The sequence below is a fragment of the Balaenoptera borealis genome (assembly GCF_965194805.1).
Source record: "Balaenoptera borealis genome assembly, chromosome: 5".
Taxonomy (NCBI): domain Eukaryota; kingdom Metazoa; phylum Chordata; class Mammalia; order Artiodactyla; family Balaenopteridae; genus Balaenoptera; species Balaenoptera borealis.
The window spans coordinates 83,918,649-83,938,594 of NC_138862.1; the positions used below are offsets into that span (position 1 = coordinate 83,918,649).

At 44.0% G+C, this 19,946-nt stretch overlaps 1 protein-coding gene across 4 annotated transcripts in view; it reads left to right on the top strand.

Annotated features, from left to right (window-relative positions):
- The window catches only part of KLHL6 (kelch like family member 6), a 120,708-nt gene that overhangs the window by 92,745 nt on the left and 8,017 nt on the right, over window positions 1–19,946 (top strand). For all 4 annotated transcript variants that reach the window (XM_082394041.1, XM_082394040.1, XM_082394043.1 and 1 more), the window contains 5 exons: window positions 3,251–3,700; window positions 10,554–10,791; window positions 15,500–15,702; window positions 17,222–17,435; window positions 18,785–19,426. In XM_082394041.1, coding sequence (XP_082250167.1) covers window positions 3,251–3,700; window positions 10,554–10,791; window positions 15,500–15,702; window positions 17,222–17,435; window positions 18,785–19,086 — 1,407 coding nt within the window. In that variant the 3' untranslated portion in view covers window positions 19,087–19,426. The remainder of the gene's footprint in view (window positions 1–3,250; window positions 3,701–10,553; window positions 10,792–15,499; window positions 15,703–17,221; window positions 17,436–18,784; window positions 19,427–19,946) is intronic.

Here is a 19,946-nt window from a genome sequence, read left to right on the forward strand (position 1 = left end):
TGATAATAAATATCTACTTTATAGTATTGTTGTATTAAATGAGCTGGTAAACATAAAGGGGCTGGCACATAGTATGAGCTCTTTTTTTTTTTTTAATTTTATTTATTTATTTATTTATTTTTGGCTGTATTGGGTCTTCGTTTCTGTGCAAGGGCTTTCTCTAGTTGCGGCAAGTGGAGGCCTCTCTTCATCGCGGTGCGCGGGCCTCTCACTATCGCAGCCTCTCTTGTTTCGGAGCACAGGCTCCAGACGCGTAGGCTCAGTAATTGTGGCTCACGGGCCTAGTTGCTCCGCGGCATGTGGAATCTTCCCAGACCAGGGCCCGAACCCGCGTCCCCTGCATTGGCAGGCAGACTCTCAACCACTGAGCCACCAGGGAAGCCCTTTTTTTTTTTTTACATTTTATTTTATTTTCTCATTGTGTACTTGAAAATCACAAGAAAGTATTTATTTTATTTTTTCCTGATTTTAAAAGCAACTTCATGCTCAGTGTAGAAAACTTGGCCTGTGCAGCAAGGTCTAAAAAACAAATTACTGTAATAACTTTATCTACAAAACTCTATTAAGATAACCACTATTAGCATTTTGAGGTATTCCCTTCTAGTATTTTCTCTACTTGTGAGAAATGTCATTTATTTTAAGTAGATAATTCCTCCACATGGCACCCAATTGGAGGGGGTACAAAAAGGTAAACAGTGAAAAGTAATTCTCCCTCTCTACCCTCACTCCGCCCACCAGTTCCACTTCCCAGAGGCAACCTTGTTACCAGGTTCTTAGGTGGCCGCCCAGAGACAGTCTACATATTTAGAAAATCTCTTTGATTTTCATATCATCTTTCTCTCAGGCAAATGCTGGCAAGGTGTACCTGCCGTTTTGCTCTGGAGGCTGCCATCTAAGTGAGTTCCCTTTCAGCCCTCATGATGTCTCTGTGGGCAGAGCCGCAGAGGGCTCTGGTTACAGCTTCTGAGGGCTCAGCGAGCCTTGGTCTCGGTTTTATATTTTTACTCTTTGAACTGAAAATCTGCAAACAACTAAACAGGTGTTAGATTTCTCAGTCTCAACTGTTTGCTCAGTTGCTCATGCGAGGAGCAGATCTGCAGGCCGTTGGGGCCAGCACACAGGGTGGTCTGAGGAAGAATTTAGGCTTTCTCCAACATTGACCATCAGGTCAGCGTTTTCTGAATTGACAATTGAAAAGTGTGGTCTGACAGGGTATGATAATATTTTGCGATTGGGATTGATCCCCCCATATTAGGGACGTGTGCCCCCTAGAATGCTCTGGAGTGAAGAACAAAGCCTAAGTCGATATGGTCCATCCTAAGACCGGTCCTGTCCCCTCCCTTCAGGCCCCATAACCCTACCACCCCCAGCTCCTGTCATTAGAGTTTCTCCTCTGCAGGCTGCACCCTCCCACTTGGTCAGGTCTGCCCATCTGTACTCTCAATAGGCCCCGTCTTCAGACCAGCCCTCCCCAACAGGCCCTGTCCCCTCAGCCTCCCTCTTTCCATCCTTCTTCTAACTGATCAAACCAAGAACATTGAGAACTTGACCCTCTAAAGGGCCCAGTGGACAAGGAGGGAAGGTAGGAAGTTAAACTCTTTCAAAGCTAAGGTCCAGAGAGCAGCAAATAGAATGGACAGGTGCATTTGAGACATCTCATCTGTAAAATGAGTATTAAATAATATGATAAATACAAAAGGGCTTGGTAAGCTGTAAAGTGCTGTATACGCATATGGGACTCATATTCTTATGAAGATGATGATAATTTAAAAATAAGACATGGAAGCCAATCAATTTTACAAATTAATTTTTTATTGCAAAAGTGTTACTTATTCATTTTAGAAGATTTAAAAAGTATATAAATAAACAAAATAAGAGAAAAAAATCTCGGAACTTCCCGGGCAGTCCAGTGGTTAAGACTCCATGCTTCCAATGAAGGGGGCACAGGTTCGATCCCTGGTCGGGGAACTGAGATCCCACATGCTGCACTGCTCGGCCAAATAAATAAATAAATAAATGAAAGAAAAAAACGGAAAAAAAGAAAAAAAAATCTCATAGTGTTATTACAGAGTGTGGTGCCTTTTATTATTTATACAGTATATTCCATCTATTCCTATGGGACCTGTTTCTGTGGGAGGATTATTGTTGCCTTGACAACAAATTTTGCCCCGTGACTTACTCTGGCCAGTTAAGTGTGAGTGGAAATGGCATGTGCCACCTCTGAGCAAAAGTTTTAAGAGCGTTTGTGTGGTTTGCCATCTTTTTTCTCCTTCTGTCACAAAACTGGCATGTCAAGAGCTTTTCCATCATCCTTGGTCTTGGACTGAAGAGCCCTGTGAGCCCTGTAATGTGAGTGAGAAATAACATTTATTGTTGTGAGCCCGTGAGATTTGAGGGTTGTTTGCTACTGCAGCATAATTTGTCCCAAGATACCTGATACACAGAGATAACAACTGTTAATATTTTGGTTTATATCCTTCAGTCTTTTTTTATGCCTATATTCAATATATATTTTTCTTTATAAAAAGAGGATCATAATGTATGTATGATTTTGTGAAGTGCCTTCTCATTTCACCTGAAAATATTTCAGTATATAGCTCCAAAAGATGAGTTTTCTTTAAGCATAACCACAACACGATTACCACACTTAAAATTAATAATAATTGCTTCATTTCACCAAATGTTGGTCACTGTAAACATTTCTCTTCTAAAATTTTGTTTAAATCAGGGATCCAAATAAGCTGCATACTTTGTAGTAGGTTGATATATCTTTTAAATCTCTTTTCGAGGGAGAGCTTCGGCTCTCCCTCCCTGCCCCACCCCCCTTTTTCTCTTTCCCCTTTTGATGTATTTGTTGAAGAAACTGAACTGGTTGCTCTGTAGAGTTTCCCACAGTCTGGGTTTTGCTGATTGTATTCTCATGGTGTCATTTAAGATGTTCCTCTTTCCCCTATGTTTCCTGTAAATTGCTGATTAAATCTAGACACTTGATCAAGATTCAGTGAATGGATTTCTCAACTTAATACATTATGAACATTTTCCATGTCATTTAGTATTCTTCTACAACATGCTTTCTTAATGACCATAGAGCTGTCAAAAATATGAATGTATTTTCATTTATTTAGCTAGTCCTCTATTGTGGGTCACTTAGGTTGTTTCTAAATTTTTGCCACTACACACAACTCACTGATAAACCTCCTTGCGGACTAGTCATTTTCTGGCCTGATTTGCTGCCCTTCTGTTCTCTTAGTTCCTGCGGATGGTGGATGCCTGTGCGAGCTTCCTCACAGAAGCCTTGAACCCAGAAAACTGTGTTGGAATACTGAGGCTGGCAGACACACATTCCTTGGACAGTCTAAAGAAGCAGGTTCAAAGTTACATCATCCAGAACTTTGTGCAGATTCTGAACTCCGAAGAGTTCCTTGAACTTCCTGTGGATACTCTGTACCACATCTTGAAGAGCGATGACCTTTATGTAACAGAAGAGTCTCAGGTGTTTGAGACTGTGATGAGCTGGGTCAGGCACAAACAGTCAGAACGACTCTGCTTGCTCCCCTATGTCCTGGAGAACGTGCGCTTGCCGCTTCTGGACCCATGGTACTTTGTGGAGATGGTGGAAGCGGATCCTCTCATCAGGCAATGCCCAGAGGTCTTCCCGCTGCTACAGGAAGCCAGGATGTACCACCTTTCTGGCAATGAGGTGAGTTGATGATGAGAGACGCCGTATATAACCAGTGAAGTGAAGGAATTAGCAGACCTCCCAGAGATACAGGTGAGACTGGCTCACAAATCCTTAGGGCATCAAGAAGTAGATGCTATAGATGTTTATAGTTTGAGTCAGGCAGTTCCAGAAGCCCTGGATTTCTGATCTGTAAAATGCCGATAATACTACATGGTAGACAGCTACTGAGAGAATTAGGTGAGATCTGGAAATCACCCAGCACCATGCCTGGCACATCCTTCCTCTTTCCGGTTGTGTAAGGGCGGGAGTTTGGTGGGGGAGACACACACATGAAGGGAGTGTGCCCTGTCCAGTCGCCATTCCACAGGGCTGCTGCTTTCCCAGTTTGTCCACTCTGGGGAAACCTTGAGACTCTTATAACTCCCCTGACATTACCTAGGTTCAGACTCTCATTACTTCCTTCCTGAACCTCTGAGAATTCCTCAAAACTCAGCTTTCTGCCCCCAGTCTGGCCGCCCTGCAATTCATTCATCAGCTGGATGATCTAAAACCCAAGCCTAATCATTTCACTCCGGGGCTTAGCCTCTTCACTGGCTCCCCACCACATTCAGGATAAAGCCCACGCTTCTGCCTAAACTCTCTGAGCCTGGCCTCCTGCTCGCTGGCTGCTCTAGTGTCATCTGCAACCTCTCTCCTGCTACAGTCTGAGTGCACTGCTTGTAATTCCCCAAAGTGGACGTGCTTTTTCAGCCTTCAGGCTAATGCAGGTGCTGCTCAAATGACTTTTTCCTCTTCTTCATCTAGTTAACTTCTGCTCCAGCTTCAAAATTCAGTTTAAGCATCACCTTCTCCAGAGGCCTCTGTCAGTCTCATAGCACTGGAGCTTTGCTCTATCATAGCACCAGCCACTGCATATTAACCATTGAATTCCTCATCTGTAAATATCTCTAGACAGGGAGGTTTTTATGGTAGGAAATATGTCTTATTGGACTTTTCATCCGGACCTTAGGAGAGTCCTTGGTATATAGCAAGGGATTGGTTAATGTTTGTTGAATGAATAAATGGGTACCAAGATGGTGAATAAACATATCATTTGTATCTACCCGGTTCTCCTTAACAATTCCAGAAGAAATGTTACATTCAGAACTTTATAAAGACAAGAATAGGCTTAGTGGAGAGGAACAAAATAATCAGTAAGTAATGATAGAGGGGCAGTTTGTTACGTTTGTACACATGAACAGCCAAACATGTATACCACTATACAATGGTTCTGAGGTTGGCTACCAAGCCTTCTTCATTAGGCCATTGGTAGAAATATTAGCCAAAATAGTTTTAGGAATTGTCTTTCAGAGGCCCCTTGGGAGCCCCTTCTTTTCTGTCTGTCCTCTTCTAGTTCTGTGTTGTCCTCAGATCCATTGTCACTTATTCACTCTGCAAACACATCCTTAAATATTTGGTAGAATTTATCAGTGATGCTATCAGAACCAGGAGGAATTTTTTGTGTATGTGAGAAGGTTTTAAACTTCAAACTACAAATTGTATTTCTTTAATAGCTATATAGATACAGGAGGCTATTCACATTATCTATTTCTTCTAGAATGAGCTTTGGTAGTTTGTATATTTCAAAGCATTTTCCATTTCATAGAAGTTGCTGAATTTATTGGCATAAAGTTGTTCACAGTAGTCCCTTATTATCCTTTTTAATATCTGTAGAATCTGTAGTGATGTCATAGCTCTCATTCCAGATATTGGTAATTTGTGTCTCCTTTTTTCTCCTGATCAGTCTGGTTAGAGGTTTATCAATTTTATTGATTTTCTCAAAGAACCAGCTTCTGGTTTCACTTGACTTTCTCTACTGTCTTTACATATTCTATTCCATTTATTTCTACCTTAATCTTGACTACTTCCTTCTGCTTGCTTCAAGTTGAATTTGCTCTTCCTTGTCTAGTTTTTCAGGGTGGAAATGAAGGTCACTAATTTGAGATTTTTTTTTTCTATTATTGTCATTAGTGCTATAATTTCATATGCTACACTTTCATTCTTCACAAATAAATCCTGAACACCAACTATATGCCAGACATGGCACCAAGCACCATAAAACAGTCTCTACCTTACTAAACTTACGGTCTTTCAGAGAAGACAGGACACTAAGCAAATGAAGGGTGATGAGCAGACTGACAGAGGAAGACCAGATAACCACAAGGGTCACATGCTGGATATGTGGGTCACTGGCAGGTGGCTCAGCACTGGGAAAGCCCTCATATTCCTGAAGACAAGATCAATCTCTGCAACTGCTCTCAGTTCAGCATTTAAAGTGCAGTCTTGGGGCCTCCCTGGTGGTGCAGTGGTTAAGAATCCACCTGCCAATGCAGGGGACACGGGTTCGAGCCCTGGTCCAGGAAGATCCCACATGCCGTGGAGCAACTAAGCCCATGCGCCACAACGACTGAGCCCACGAGCCACAACAACTGAAGCCCGTGTGCCTAGAGCCTGTGCTCCGCAACAAGAGAAGCCACCGCAATGAGAAGCCTGCGCACCGCAACAAAGAGTAGCCCCCACTTGCAGCAGCTAGAGAAGGCCGGCGCACAGCAACAAAGACCCAACACAGCCAAAAATAAATAAAATAAAATAAATAAATTTTTAAAAAAACTTAAAAAAAAACACCAAAGTACAGGGTCTTGATCAACTGTACTTCCAACATTCTTGCTATTTTTGTTTCTGCTTCCCATTTCCTAACTCCCTGAAATGCAGGTGATAAAGGTTTTCCTCTTATATAAAATGTCCCTACTATGTCTTCTGCAAAACTGCTGCTATGAAATATCTGCTCTGCCTTTTGTATTTACAGTGGGGTGGGGGTGGGGGAGTGGGATTATAAGCTTTGGATTTAGGAGGAGAGAGAATTCTGATAACTAGAAAATGTCAAGAACTTGAGCTCCCAGTCAGGTGGATCTGGGCTTTAATCTTGACTGCACAATTTACCTACAGTGTGACCTTGGGCAAGCTACTTAGCTGCTGTAAGGCTCAGTCCTTGTAACATGAGGAAGACAATATCTACCAACTGATAGAATTGTTTTGAGAATTAAATAAGATAATGAATGAGATGTGCTAGCACAGTGTCTGGCACATGATAAGTACCCCAGAAATAAAGACTCTTCCTATTCTCACTCAGTTCCTTTATGGTACTCTATCTCCCACAATCAAGCATTTTCTTTCTCTGAGGCTAAAATCTCTCTTTTCATTGTGTCCTAGTTTTTTTCTGCCTTATTGCCCCAAATCCTGCTCAAGGCATTTTCTCATCCTCATTTAATAGTCTAGGTAACTGAACCAACCAACATTGTGATCTCTGAGTTGTGTCTCATTGCTAGTTGATTCCTTGAAACTCCCAGCCTTCTCGCTGCTTGTGTGACCTTCGCTTTATTCCTAATGACACTAGTGTAAGCCTGGAGGATACTCTGTGAACACATTTCTCCTCCTAACCTTCCTTTCCCAAACTTTAGCCCTGCTTGTCCTATCATTATCTCCCCATTTTAACCTTGTCCCTCCTCTGAACTCATGGAGGTGGTAACAGAAGGAAGTTTTAGAACCCTAAAAGCAAATGTCAATTTACATTTGATTTAGGAGTAGTAGCTGGTACCTTCATTGGGAGAGGTCTTTTGGGGCAGAGAAAGTTACCCCTTCATTTCATTGCCTCCTAAGTTTCCAGGGACCAACTTGATCTATACCACAGGCTGCTGTGATATGTGTGCTGTCAGGAGGACCTACTCCTGAGGGCAGCGGGGCAGAAGCTCACCCTGAGGAGCTTTATCCAAGCAGTTTGGTCACTTCTGTTTGGTCCTCTCAGATAGGTTCTTTGGACAATGAGTAGTCAGTGAGGGGAAACTTTTTTGCTCTGCTTCTAACAATCTGAAAATAAACCGTGTAGGCCTGATTGTTGCGTGTGATTCTTTGGCAGACACTTACTTCCCTGTGTCTGCAACAAACTTGCCCATCTCTGACTTCAGATTGGCGTTTGTCATGCCTTTGGGGTTAATATTTTGCAAAACGTAGCTGAACTTACAATTTGGTAATGGTGCCACCATCTGGCAGTCCTGTGGTTCCGAGTTACAAGGCAGGTCTCAATACCCAGCCAGTCCCATCAACTAGATGATTGTATTAGTTATCTATTGCTGTGCAACTGATTATCCCCAAACAGCTGTTTAAAACAACAAACATTTATTATTATCTCACAGTTCGCAGGAATCTGGGAGTGATTCAGCTGGGTGATTCTGGCACAGGGTGTCTTCTGAAGTTGCAGTCAAGCTATTGGCTGGGGCTGCAGTTAGTCATCTCAAAGCTCAAAGGGGGCTGGAGGATCCACTTGCACCTTCCCTCACAGGATTGTTGACAGGCGTCACTTCCTTGCTGGCTGTTGGCTGGAAGCCTCAGCTTCTTGCTACTTGGGCCTCTCCATAGCAGCTGTCTTCCTTTAGAGCAAATGACCCAAGAAAGACTGAGAGAGCTATCAAGATGGAAGCTGTAGTGCCTTCATAACCTAATTTCAGAAGTGGTATACCAACACTATTGTATTCTATTGGCACATTGATCAACCCAGGAACAATGTGGAGGGAACAACATAGGATGTAAATACCAGGAGGTGGGGATTGCTGGGGGCCATTGTGGAAGCTGGTTACCACAATGATCTAGACTGGGAAAAAAAATCTTTATCAGGTCCTGGGTTAACTAACTTGCCCATTCATTCATTCATTCATTCAACCAACATTTATGGAAACCCACAAGCTCCAGGCACTGTTCTTGGTACTGAGGATCCATTGGAGAAAAGGGCTGTCCCTGCCATCAGGGACATTACAATAAATTACGTGAGGGTGAAAAGTGCCGTGATAGGGAAATTCAGGACTGTGGGAACAGGTGTGGAAAGGCAAGAATGGCTTCCTGGAGGAAAGAACAAAATGACGTTGAAAATAATGTCAAGTGGCTTACAGGGTAAGTGGTTGGGAAAATAGTGTGGGAAATCGAGGACAGATATTATGGGGAGATCCCGACAGCAGGCCGGAATGCAGGGTTCAGTCAGTGGGAGCAGAGTCTTCCACAGGCCAGGACTCAGGATCAGGGGTAAGATCACGGCTAGTTTGATCCCCTGCTAGTCAGCAGGCTGTTGATGCAGGAGAGCAGACACTGTGAATAAGATGGGGGGCTTCAGAGAGGAGGCTGAGGCTTGGCTCTCAGAACCAGAGTAAGGGTCACAGGGAACCAATTCTGAGAGGCTAGTGCTGTCCTCTAAGCATTGCCTTATAATCCCTAAATCCTCCCTGCAAGAGGACCAGATTGGTGCTAGAGGTTGTACCTCAGCTGTGGGAAGGAAGGTTTAGAGGCTGGAGGGAGAAATCTCAGATTGGCCAAGTTTGTCTTTGGTGCCAACTCATTGCTCATTCCTCTCCTACCAGCTTGGTATTCTCATAGTGCCTCCAAGTTCTCGGGACCACCCCTTCCACGCTTATCCCAGCTGGCCTTTCCACTGTCAGTGCCCTCAGTCTCAGCCCATTGCCCAGGATTTATCCTGCCACACCTCCCCCGCCCCGCCACTCCTTTCTGCTGACCCATAAAGGACAGCCCTGCCACAGACTTTATGGCCATGGTCTGGCAGCAATAACTGAGGATGCAGAATTTACTGTATCTGACTATTGGCACAGAAAAACAAAGTCTCTTCTGGGAAAGTAGATGTTAGGTGTTGGCTGATCTGATTACATGTGACTATTGATTGGATTCACCACTTGTGGACTCAGGTAAACTGGTTGTCACCATCTGTGGGCAAGATTGAAGTTCCATAATCCATATTAGGTCAGCTTAACCTTGTAGGAAAGAGTAGCTGTTTTGGCCATGTGGGAAATGGGTGCTGCTGCCTCTCTGTCTCCCATCAGTAATCCTGTAGAACCTTCCCCATCAAGCCCAGGGATGGCTGGAACCAGGAGGAGGGCAGCTCTCCCTTTTCATTAATAACATCAATATGACATCTCCCGCCACTCCTACGGCCGTGGCTAGCTGTGGAGGGCCGTGCGTGTGCCAGGTGCTCTGCTCAGCTCTCTACATCACAACCTCGTGAATGCTCACAATGGCATGGTAGCATAGGAATGATCACAGGCATTTACAGAGATTGTGTTGCTTCTCCAAGGTCACATGGCCATCAGTGGTGGAGCCAGGATGGAACTCTGGTGTATTTGACTCCAAACCTCTGCTCTTTCAGCTGGGTTCAAATATCTGTGGTATGGATTTCTTTGCTTGTTCAAGGCTCTGAAGGGTCATATGCTTGATGTTGGGACCCAGTCCCCCAACCTCCTTGGACACACCCTGCTCCCTTTTGGTTCTTTTCTCCTAAGTCTCTGCATGCTCTTATGTGCCCACTGTCAGGACTTCTCTTCCAGAAAAGGCCTGGTAGCGAGCAAAGTCTGGGATATCATCAAGAAACTGAAACCAGGGAGGAGTGGAAGGTGGCCAGAAATGAAATTCCAGGATTCAGTGCTTCTGACCAAACAAGAGGGAAGAGGCAGGAAAGTGCATTTGATGGTAGACCGACCTGAACTTCTTAAAAAGTAGCAAAATCTACAACCGATAACCTTTATTGAGTACCTACTATACATCAGGCCCCTGGGCCAAGCACACTAAATATATTATCTCATTTAATCCTCATGACAAACCCATGAGGTTGTTACCACTAAAATTTCCATTATACAGAAGACAAACCTGAGGCCCAAGGAGGTGAAGTCACATGGTCCTACAGTGGCAGAGCTGGGAATTGGGCTCTGCTCCTCTGGCTCCACAGCCTGAGCGCTGAACCACTGTGCCATTCCGCCTTTTTGTACTCCCATTGGCTTTCCAGATCATTTCGGAGCGCACCAAGCCCAGGATGCACGAGTTCCAGTCTGAGGTGTTCATGATCATCGGTGGCTGCACGAAGGATGAACGGTTTGTGGCGGAGGTAACCTGCCTGGACCCCCTGAGGCGCAGCCGCCTGGAGGTGGCCAAGCTCCCCATGACAGAGCACGAGCTGGACAGTGAGAATAAGAAGTGGGTGGAGTTTGCATGCGTGACATTAAAAAATGAGGTCTACATCTCAGGTAAGCAGAAGCCACGTGATGCCAAAGCCAGCCCCCAAGGCACTACGTGTTTTCCTGAGTGAGAGCCAGGCAACCATCCCAGAAGAATTACTGTGGATGGCACTGATCTAGCACTAACTGGGTTGGGATATGGAAACAAGGTACTCAGAGGGTCTTATCGTGGAGAGGGAATAATTACTGAGTGAACCCTAATCCTTGAGCAGTATTGTAGTAGGAACTGGGGGAGCAGGCAGATAGGACTTCCTTCATGGAAAAGGAAGAAGGAAAGTGGTACTAGAGTTTATTCGGTGTCTGCTATAGGCATAGGACACTGAGCTAGCCACTGGGAATACAGTAATGAATAAAAATGTCTGCTCTTCCCCCCAAATCTGACCTCTCCCCTCAAGTTTATTAGGTCTTACTTTTAGATGCTCCAATAGCATCCAGTACTTTTTCATTTCTTACTTCTAAGTTGTTTGCTTAATTATTTATAACTGCTCTATGCCTGTTTCCCACTAGTCCTTAAATTCCATGAATCAACACTGTATTCCCAGTACCTAGTGCTGTGTCTGGCCATAGTAAATGCTCAATAAATATTTATTAAATGATGTAATCTCTACCATCTTTACAGCATAGTAGATGAATTTACTCTTTGGTAGCAATTAATTATTGCCTCTCACATCAACTCTATAAGGTAGGTGATTTTAATCTCCGGATTACAAATGGAGAAAACTGAGGCTCAGAAAGGTATGGAACTTACCTAAAGTCACACACTGGTAAGTGTCAGGCAGGATTCCAATCCATGTTCTCTGAGTCTCATGCTCTCCCATGACATTAAAAGCCACCTAGCTCTTCTTGCAGCACCAAGGGAAAAGACAAACATCCCTTCCCTTCTCTTGGAGGTTTTCTTTAATTTGAACTTGTTTTGGAAAGAGCTTATTCCCAGAGCTGGTCTCCTCCAAGATAAAGGGCAGGTCAGTTCTTCTTTGAGTCTATTAATACCACAGACAGGGGTTTAGTTTTCTTTTATCTTATAGAAACATTTTTTAATTGTTGTAGAAGATTTAAGCAATACAGGGAGTGTAAAGTAAAATATGGCAGTTTCTCTGTGCCATTACAATCCTACATGTTTTAATTTTTTTTTTTACAAAAATGGTTTTGCATTGTCTTAGAGTAAGTAATGCCAGCTGCTGTAACAAACTCTAAATCTCAATGAATCACCACAGTAGTATGTGTGGGTTGAGGGAGAGCACCTGCTCCACTCAGTCATTCAGGGACCCAGGCTCCTTCTGTCTCATGATGAAGCTGTTTCCAGACGTGACCTTCAAGCCTGATGCATTTCGGGAAGAGAGAGAAACCCAACAAGTTGAGAAGGCACACCTGCTCACAACAGCCTCGGCCTGGACATGAGGCATCAGTTCTGCTCACATTCTATTGGCAGAACCAGCCGCATGCCCTCCCTGCAACCCCGCCCCCCCATGCAGCGGGGCTGGGAAATGTAGTTTAGCCGCGTACCCAGGAGGAAAAGACAGGTTTGGTAATCACGGTCAGTCTTTGCCACATACACTACACGTAGTGTTTTATTCTACAACTTGTCTTTTGTCCGTCTTCAATTTGTTGTTGTCTTTTTAAAAATGATATAGGCTGCTAACACATATACATGGAATCTAAAAAAAAAAAAAAATGGTCACGAAGAACCTAGGGGCAAGATGGGAATAAAGATGCAGACCTACTAGAGAATGGACTTGAGGACATGGGGAGGGGGAAGGGGAAGCTGGGACAAAGTGAGAGAGTGGCATGGACATATATACACTACCAAACGTAAAATAGATAGCTAGTGGGAAGCAGCCGCATAGCACAGGGAGATCAGCTCGGTGCTTTGTGACCACCTAGAGGGGTGGGATAGGGAGGGTGGGAGGGAGGGAGATGCAAGAGGGAAGAGATATGGGGATATATGTATATGTATAAATGATTCACTTTGTTATAAAGCAGAAACTAACACACCATTGTAAAGCAATTATACTCCAATAAAAATGTTAAAAAAATAAAAATGATACAGGCGATACATGAAAGCATGCTTGTTGTACTGAATCAGCAGAAATGTGTACTCAACTAACAATCTGTTCTGAACATCATTACATGTTGGTATAATTGATCTACTGTATGTGTTAAGCAATATAATACATGTAAAGTGCAGCACAATCCCAGGCACGTGGTGAGAGCTCAGCAGTGTTAGTCGTCATTATCATTACTGTGAGGATTGTTATTACTGCTCACTTCACCAGCTTCAGGGCTGTCTATTGAATGAATGAACCATAGTTTTTTTCAGCTTTTATTTTCCCACTGAAAAAAATACCGCAATAGGCATTTTCATACACATATATTTATGAACTTGTGCTGATATATGGAGAGATTCCTGGAAGTGGTCATAAGATGTGTAAATTTAGAATTTTTGTAGATATTGCTAAATTGTCCTCCAGAAAGTTTGTACCAATTTACAGTTCAACCAATGATGAATGTCAGCTCCCATTTTCTACATCCTTGTTAACATTTTTTATTATCAATTATATTTTTAACAGACTTGAGTGTGTAAATTTACACTCATAGATCGTTAATGAGGTTGAATATATTTTCATATATTTATTAGCTAAACGTATCTGTTTTTGAAAAATGATCTGTTCCTACCCTTTGTTTTTCTATTGGTTGTCTTTTCCTTATTAATTTTTTGGAGTTCTTATTATATATCCTTTGCTATTTGTATTACAAATACTTTCTCCCAGACAGTGGATGTCTTTTAACTTTGATTTATATTTTATATAGTAACTTTCTTTTCTATATGTTCGAGGTTTCTTGTCATGCTTAGAAAGCCCCTCCCCACCCCAAGATCATTAACATCTTCTCCTATATATTCTCCAGTTACTTCTATAGCATTTACATTTAAATTTTATTTTAAGTATAATGTGAAATAGGGATCTAAATTTTTCTCTAAACAGATAGCCAATTGTTCTAATGCCATTTATTTAATAATCTCTATATCTTTTAGTCTGTTTCTGTACCTTGTTTTTAATTGATCAGTTTGTCTTATACTAGTGGCACATTCTTTTTATTATCATAGCTTTTTAGTATATTTTGATATTTGCTAGGGAGAGCTCTCTTACTCCTTCTTCTTTTTCAAAAGTTTCTTAGAAATGTTCCCAAATCTACTCTTCCAAATGAAGCTTAGAATGGTCACTTCATGTCCTGAAATCCATGAAAAGCCCTGAAGGCACCTAATATATAGGTTAACTTGGGGAGGGTTGACATCTTTGCAGTAACCTGTCTTATCATCTGTGCACATGATATGCCTGCCCAGTTAATCAGGTCTTCTTTTACATCCTGAAGTAAAAAAAATTGTCATTTTTTTTCCCCTTTTTAATAAAGTTTGCATACATTTCTTTGAAAGTGTATGGTTATTTTATAATTTTGGACACTGCCTGAATGGGATCAATATCACAGTGTTTTGAATAGAGACCTCTGAAAGGTATACAACCCCCCTCCCCCAGAATGGTTAAACTATATGAACAAAAAGATAACAGGAGAGGACGAAGCTCAGTCTCCCTAGCGGCCAGGGGAAACCAAACTATGACATCATTTTTCTCTCTCAGGCTGTAAAACAAAACAAACCAACCGAAAAAACCTTCCTAATATCCACTGTGGGTGGGGTATGGGGAAAAGTCAACCAGGACAACTTTGGAAGGTTCTTTGGTAGCACCTGTAAAAATTCAAGGTGGGCACGCCGTTGACCTAGGAATCCCACTTCTGGGCTCCACCCTTGAGAAACACTTACCCGTGACACAGAGCGTCATTAATGATATTCATTTCCACGCTAGTGCACATTTTAGTCTGAAAGGTACATCCTTTGTTTTAGGTAGTTGGTAGTACTCTGTGCTGATGGGGAAATGGAAACACAGAGTCATTAAAATATTTTATTAAAGTCACCAAAAAAGTCAGTTCTCCTTTGTCTTGGTCTCTCTCCCTAACTGAACTACATATTTTCTATTTATTGAGTTGTCTTGAAAAAATTTTTTACCAGCTCACTCTCAAATGATCTGTTGTGAGCATCTCATTCTGTTCCAATAGAAATTGTTTCAAAGTAGGACAAACCTCACTTATGTTTTTATATAGATCAGAGATATGAACCAAGAGAATTTTGTAAGATTTCGTGGTGATTTTCCCAGGTTTGTATTGGTTTGAATAAATAAGCAAACATAGAACCTAAGCTGCTTTCTCATTTGCCCGCTGGTCAAGGCCCTACTATCCCCACCTGCAATCGTCCAACTTTACCTGTCCTGCCTGACTTCCTGACCCTGAGCCTCACAAACACTGGAGTCCAGGCTCCCGTTGGTCCCCACTCGCCTAGGCAGAGTTGGGTACTACTTCCCTGAAGCCTTCTCTGGACCTAGCTCACGGAGCCTCCTCTTCTCTGAATTCTCACAGCACAGAGGTGACACATGGCACAGCCCAGTGCATGATCCACCCCAGCCTTACACTGTGTCTCCCTGTCTCCCTGTGCAGGCTCTGTCCCGGCAACCACACTGCATGCACCTTCATGATTTCTTTTGTCTGAGGGGATGGGGTGGGAGTTGGTGCTCGTCTGGGGATTTAACACTTCTGGGCCAGTGGGAAATTATGGGAGAAGCTGCATTTCTGACATATCAGTGGTTTCTTAAATGCTCTATATGTCTCCTAGGGGGCAAAGAAACACAGCACGATGTTTGGAAATATAATTCTTCAATCAACAAGTGGATTCAAATTGAGTATTTGAACATAGGCCGCTGGAGGCATAAGATGGTGGTGCTCGGGGGCAAGGTCTACGTGATCGGAGGTTTCGATGGCTTGCAGAGGATCAACAACGTGGAGACCTATGACCCCTTCCACAACTGCTGGTCGGAGGTATAGATTATTTCTATGAGTAACTCTGTATTATTGCTTCAAAGCTTAAAAAAAAAAAAGGTATCTGCCCATGTAGGTATACGGCTTTCTGATCGCTCTGCTCCCACTGAGAACATTTTTGGTGGCTCTGAGCTTCCCTCCTCATAGGAGCCATCGAGTCAGCATTGCTGATCAGGTCACGGAAATGATTTCCTTCCAGGTGAGGGAGCTCTGGGTGGGTACCTGTCCTATCCTGGCCAGAACCCCAGATGTAGACAGGAGGCTTGATCCTGTCTTGGTCTGCATGTCTTGGCCTAGAGTCTCTGTCTCCTCCAATGCCATCTGCCCTTGTCTTCTCCACACTGGGCACACCAGGATCTCTTGACCACACTGTTTGTTGAATCCAGAGTCATTTGGTAGTATTTAGAAGTCAGCCCTTATTTATTTACCTATTAGTGATGAACCATTTGCGTGCCTTCAAACAAGACTTTAGCAATGCAATCTCAGGTATATATCATACTCAAGAAAAGGCAAAGCATTGCTCATCGATGGGCATAAAGTTTCCGTTATGCAAGATGAACCAGCTCTGGGGATCTGCCATACAACATTGTGCCTATAGATAACAATACTGTATTTTACACTTTAAAATGTGTTAAGAGGGTAGACCTCATGTTAAGTATCCTTACCCCCGCCCAACACACACACACTTCCTCTATTTCCAGATTATTCCCAATTTCAAATTTTCTTTCTCCTTATCAGATTATATGTCAGAGCATGTTCCAGCTTTGGGGTGTGTGAAACGTGGTCATCACAGGCACAAGCAAAGGTAGACAGGTCATGATGGCATCCAGCCAAGATCTGTTAACCTGAAAAGAACTTTACAGGGAGCCCTTAACATTTATAAGGCTGTGCCCAAGATCTTCTCAGTTTAAGTCACATCACAAAGTTGCTCCATGACCCAAGAGGGTTATGTCAATGGGTAAGAGGCTCTTAAAAGTCCCCTTTAGTGCCCTGGGGTTCACAGGATGGAAACACAAGTCTGGCTTAACCCTCAGATCTGTATGTTGTTCCCAGAGTGGGAGAATACGCTTACCTGTGGCCACCTGAAACCCTTATACCAGCTTTTCTTCCTAGCTATAAGCACCAAGGACAATGCCTGGCACATAGTAGGCACTCAGTAAATACTTTTTGAATGAAGGAGCACATGAATAAATATGAATATGCATGTCTGAGAAAGCATTCTCCTCCAACATTGGCTGGTTTCATCTGTATAAACACTTATTCCTGTACACCCCTCCTGCCCTGAGAACTGGACTCTGGGAAAAACAGGCTAGAAACATCTGGAGCCTGGCGGGAGGGTGGGAAATGTATGCTTTGATCCTCTCTGTGTCTCAGAGGAGTCAGGCCCACAGGCCTTGTGACTTCAGGCAAAGGATTCCCTGGCTTGTGTCCCCTGGCTCCTGGCCTGTGTCCTGTTAGCCACTGCAGCAATCTGGGCAGTGTCACTGACAGCTTCTCCCGGTGCCCTGTGTCTCTGCAGGCTGCGCCCCTCCTTATCCATGTCAGTTCCTTCGCAGCCACCAGCCATAAGAAGAAGCTCTATGTGATTGGGGGAGGGCCCAATGGGAAACTGGCCACGGACAAGACTCAGTGTTACGACCCTTCAACCAATAAGTGGAATTTAAAGTCGACCATGCCAGTAGAGGCTAAATGCATCAATGCAGTGAGTTTCCGGGACCGTATCTATGTGGTTGGTAAGTGAGCAAATGGCTTCTTATTTAACTAGGGTCCCCTATACCTGCAGCCCTGCAGATAGATCACATGAGGCCCTCCTGGGAATTCTTGAGTTCCTGGGTGATGTGGGTGGGGTTGAAAAGAAGAGAAGATGGGATTGGTCCAGGCCTTGGTGGAATTTACCTTGCAGTTCTGGAGACAGAAACAGCCCACATTTAGGAGACATACAAGACAGATGGACAATGGGGCCCAGGGGAGGAGCGAGAAATTGCTTTGGGAACAAAGTGTGTTGTAAGCATTAGCAATGCACAGAAATTAAAATATGTACCGTATAAGTGCCCAATAAATGGTAGCTATCTTTATTTCTTATTTTGTGTTCATGGGAATTTTATTCTTCCCACTTGCTTTGGGGGCTCTGAAAGGTTGCATTTAGCTGGAAGGAAAGCCTGACTAGCCAGACCACAGTTGGCATGTAATTGTTAAGGGTGATGGATCTCAACCCTGACTACTCATTAGAGTCATCTATGGAGCTTTTTCCAAAAATGGGTAGCTGGGGCTTGTGCAGACCAATAATATCAGAATGAGAAGGAGGACGCTGGCCACAGTGTCAGGTGTTTTCAATGTGCAGGTGATTTTTAACGTACAGCCAGGATTGAGAACTACTGATCAAGGAAATACCAAAAATAAATAACTTCAGCAAATAAGAGCTAATCAGAGAAGGCTTCCTGAATGCAAAATATGGGAACAGATTAAGGCAAAACCCCTTCTCTCTCTTGCTTCAGGTTTCCTGTGTCTTTATGGTCAGACTAGTGACTCTGTCCCAAAGGTCTAATCTCAAGATGGGTAACTTGGGCTGGTGTCCCAGGTCATGCTCAGCCTAGAGATGCCACCACTTCTAGTCACTGCCATGTATATCAATACAATGCAAGACTTCTATGCACCAGGCCTTCTGCCAGGTGCTTTATGTGCATGGTCCTTCTGATTTCTTATCACCACCGTGGTCTTGGTGCTCATGGTTACAGATCCAAAAGTGGCAGAGCTGGGATTATGAGCCGGGCCTATCTGATGCACCAGGTGGTATCTCTTCCAGGAAGCAGTCTTATGGTACATTTTGGCAGGTGTGTGAAGCCAGGTGTCCTTCAGAACCTGATTAGCACCTGGCTGCAGACTTTAAAGGGCTGTGAAGTGTTTCCAGCATGAGACTTGCTGCCCCTAGTTATCCATTCTGGCTTTCTGGAGAGCCATGAATTTGCTCTTTCTATTGGCGAGATGGTAGACTTGACCTAACCAGGAGTAGGAGTTTAGTGGTTAATGGGGAAGAAAACCAGAAAAACAGTGAGATGCCCACGGTGTTTCCTTTCCTCTTCAGGAGGGGCCATGAGAGCGCTGTACGCCTACAGCCCTCTGGAGGACAGCTGGTGCCTGGTGACCCAGCTCAGCCACGAGAGGGCCAGCTGCGGCATCGCGCCCTGCAACAACCGGCTCTACATCACTGGGGGGCGGGACGAGAAGAACGAGGTCATCGCCACGGTGCTGTGCTGGGACCCCGAGGCCCAGAAACTGACGGAGGAGTGCGTCCTGCCCCGGGGGGTGTCGCACCACGGCAGTGTCACCATCAGGAAGTCGTACACCCACATTCGGAGGATCGTGCCTGGAGCTGTGTCGGTCTGACTGCGGGAGCGCGGAGGGCGGAGCCACGCGGAGAGCCCTCCTCCCTCTCCCCCGCATCGGTCCCTCTAAAGCAGCTAGCGGGGCTTGAGTTACAGGCCGTGCGTACATCAGGGGCTCACCGCGGCTCCCCATGGCGGCTCCTTGGAAGTCACAGCTTTGGGACTTGAGACCAGCCAGGACTGTCTGTGAGACCTACCTCAGGAGGAAAGAAGAGTAATACTTGACATTCAAGACACACCCGTCCCATGCATGCCAGGTTCGATACCGGGCACTTTTGCATACCAATGCCTTTAACCGTCAAACGACCTGGTGACTGGATTTTATTACTCCCATTTTACAGGTGAGGAAACCGAGTTTAAGAGAGGCTAAGTGATTTGCCCCAGGTCAGTCAGATTACAAGTTAGCTAAACCAGGAGTCTAAACCCAGGTCTTCCAATTTCAAAGTTAGTGTAGGTTCTGTCATGTTGTCTATCTCAGAACATGAAAAAGAAAAAACAAAACAAAACAACTCATTTTTGTTCTGACAAGTTTGCTAAAGGATTCACTCAGCAAGGCAGGGAAATAAAGGTGCTTCTTTTTTTCTTTTCTTTTTTCCCTTATATTTAAACCATTTGGGATCTTTGGTGTGGAAGCCTTGGGCCCCTTGTCAAGAGCATCTCATAGGTTGTTCCACCTGACAGTTCTGGGGAGATGAGTCTGGGAAGACCTGTTTGCTATGAAAAACGTAAAAGACTTCTGTCCTCCCCATCAAAAGCCTCTATTTTTTATGATCACAGGAGGCCCATTGTGGCCTGGAACTGTCATTGCTGGACAGAACTGTACCTTCAGCACAGCCCAGTGCCCTAGACTCTTAATGGCCA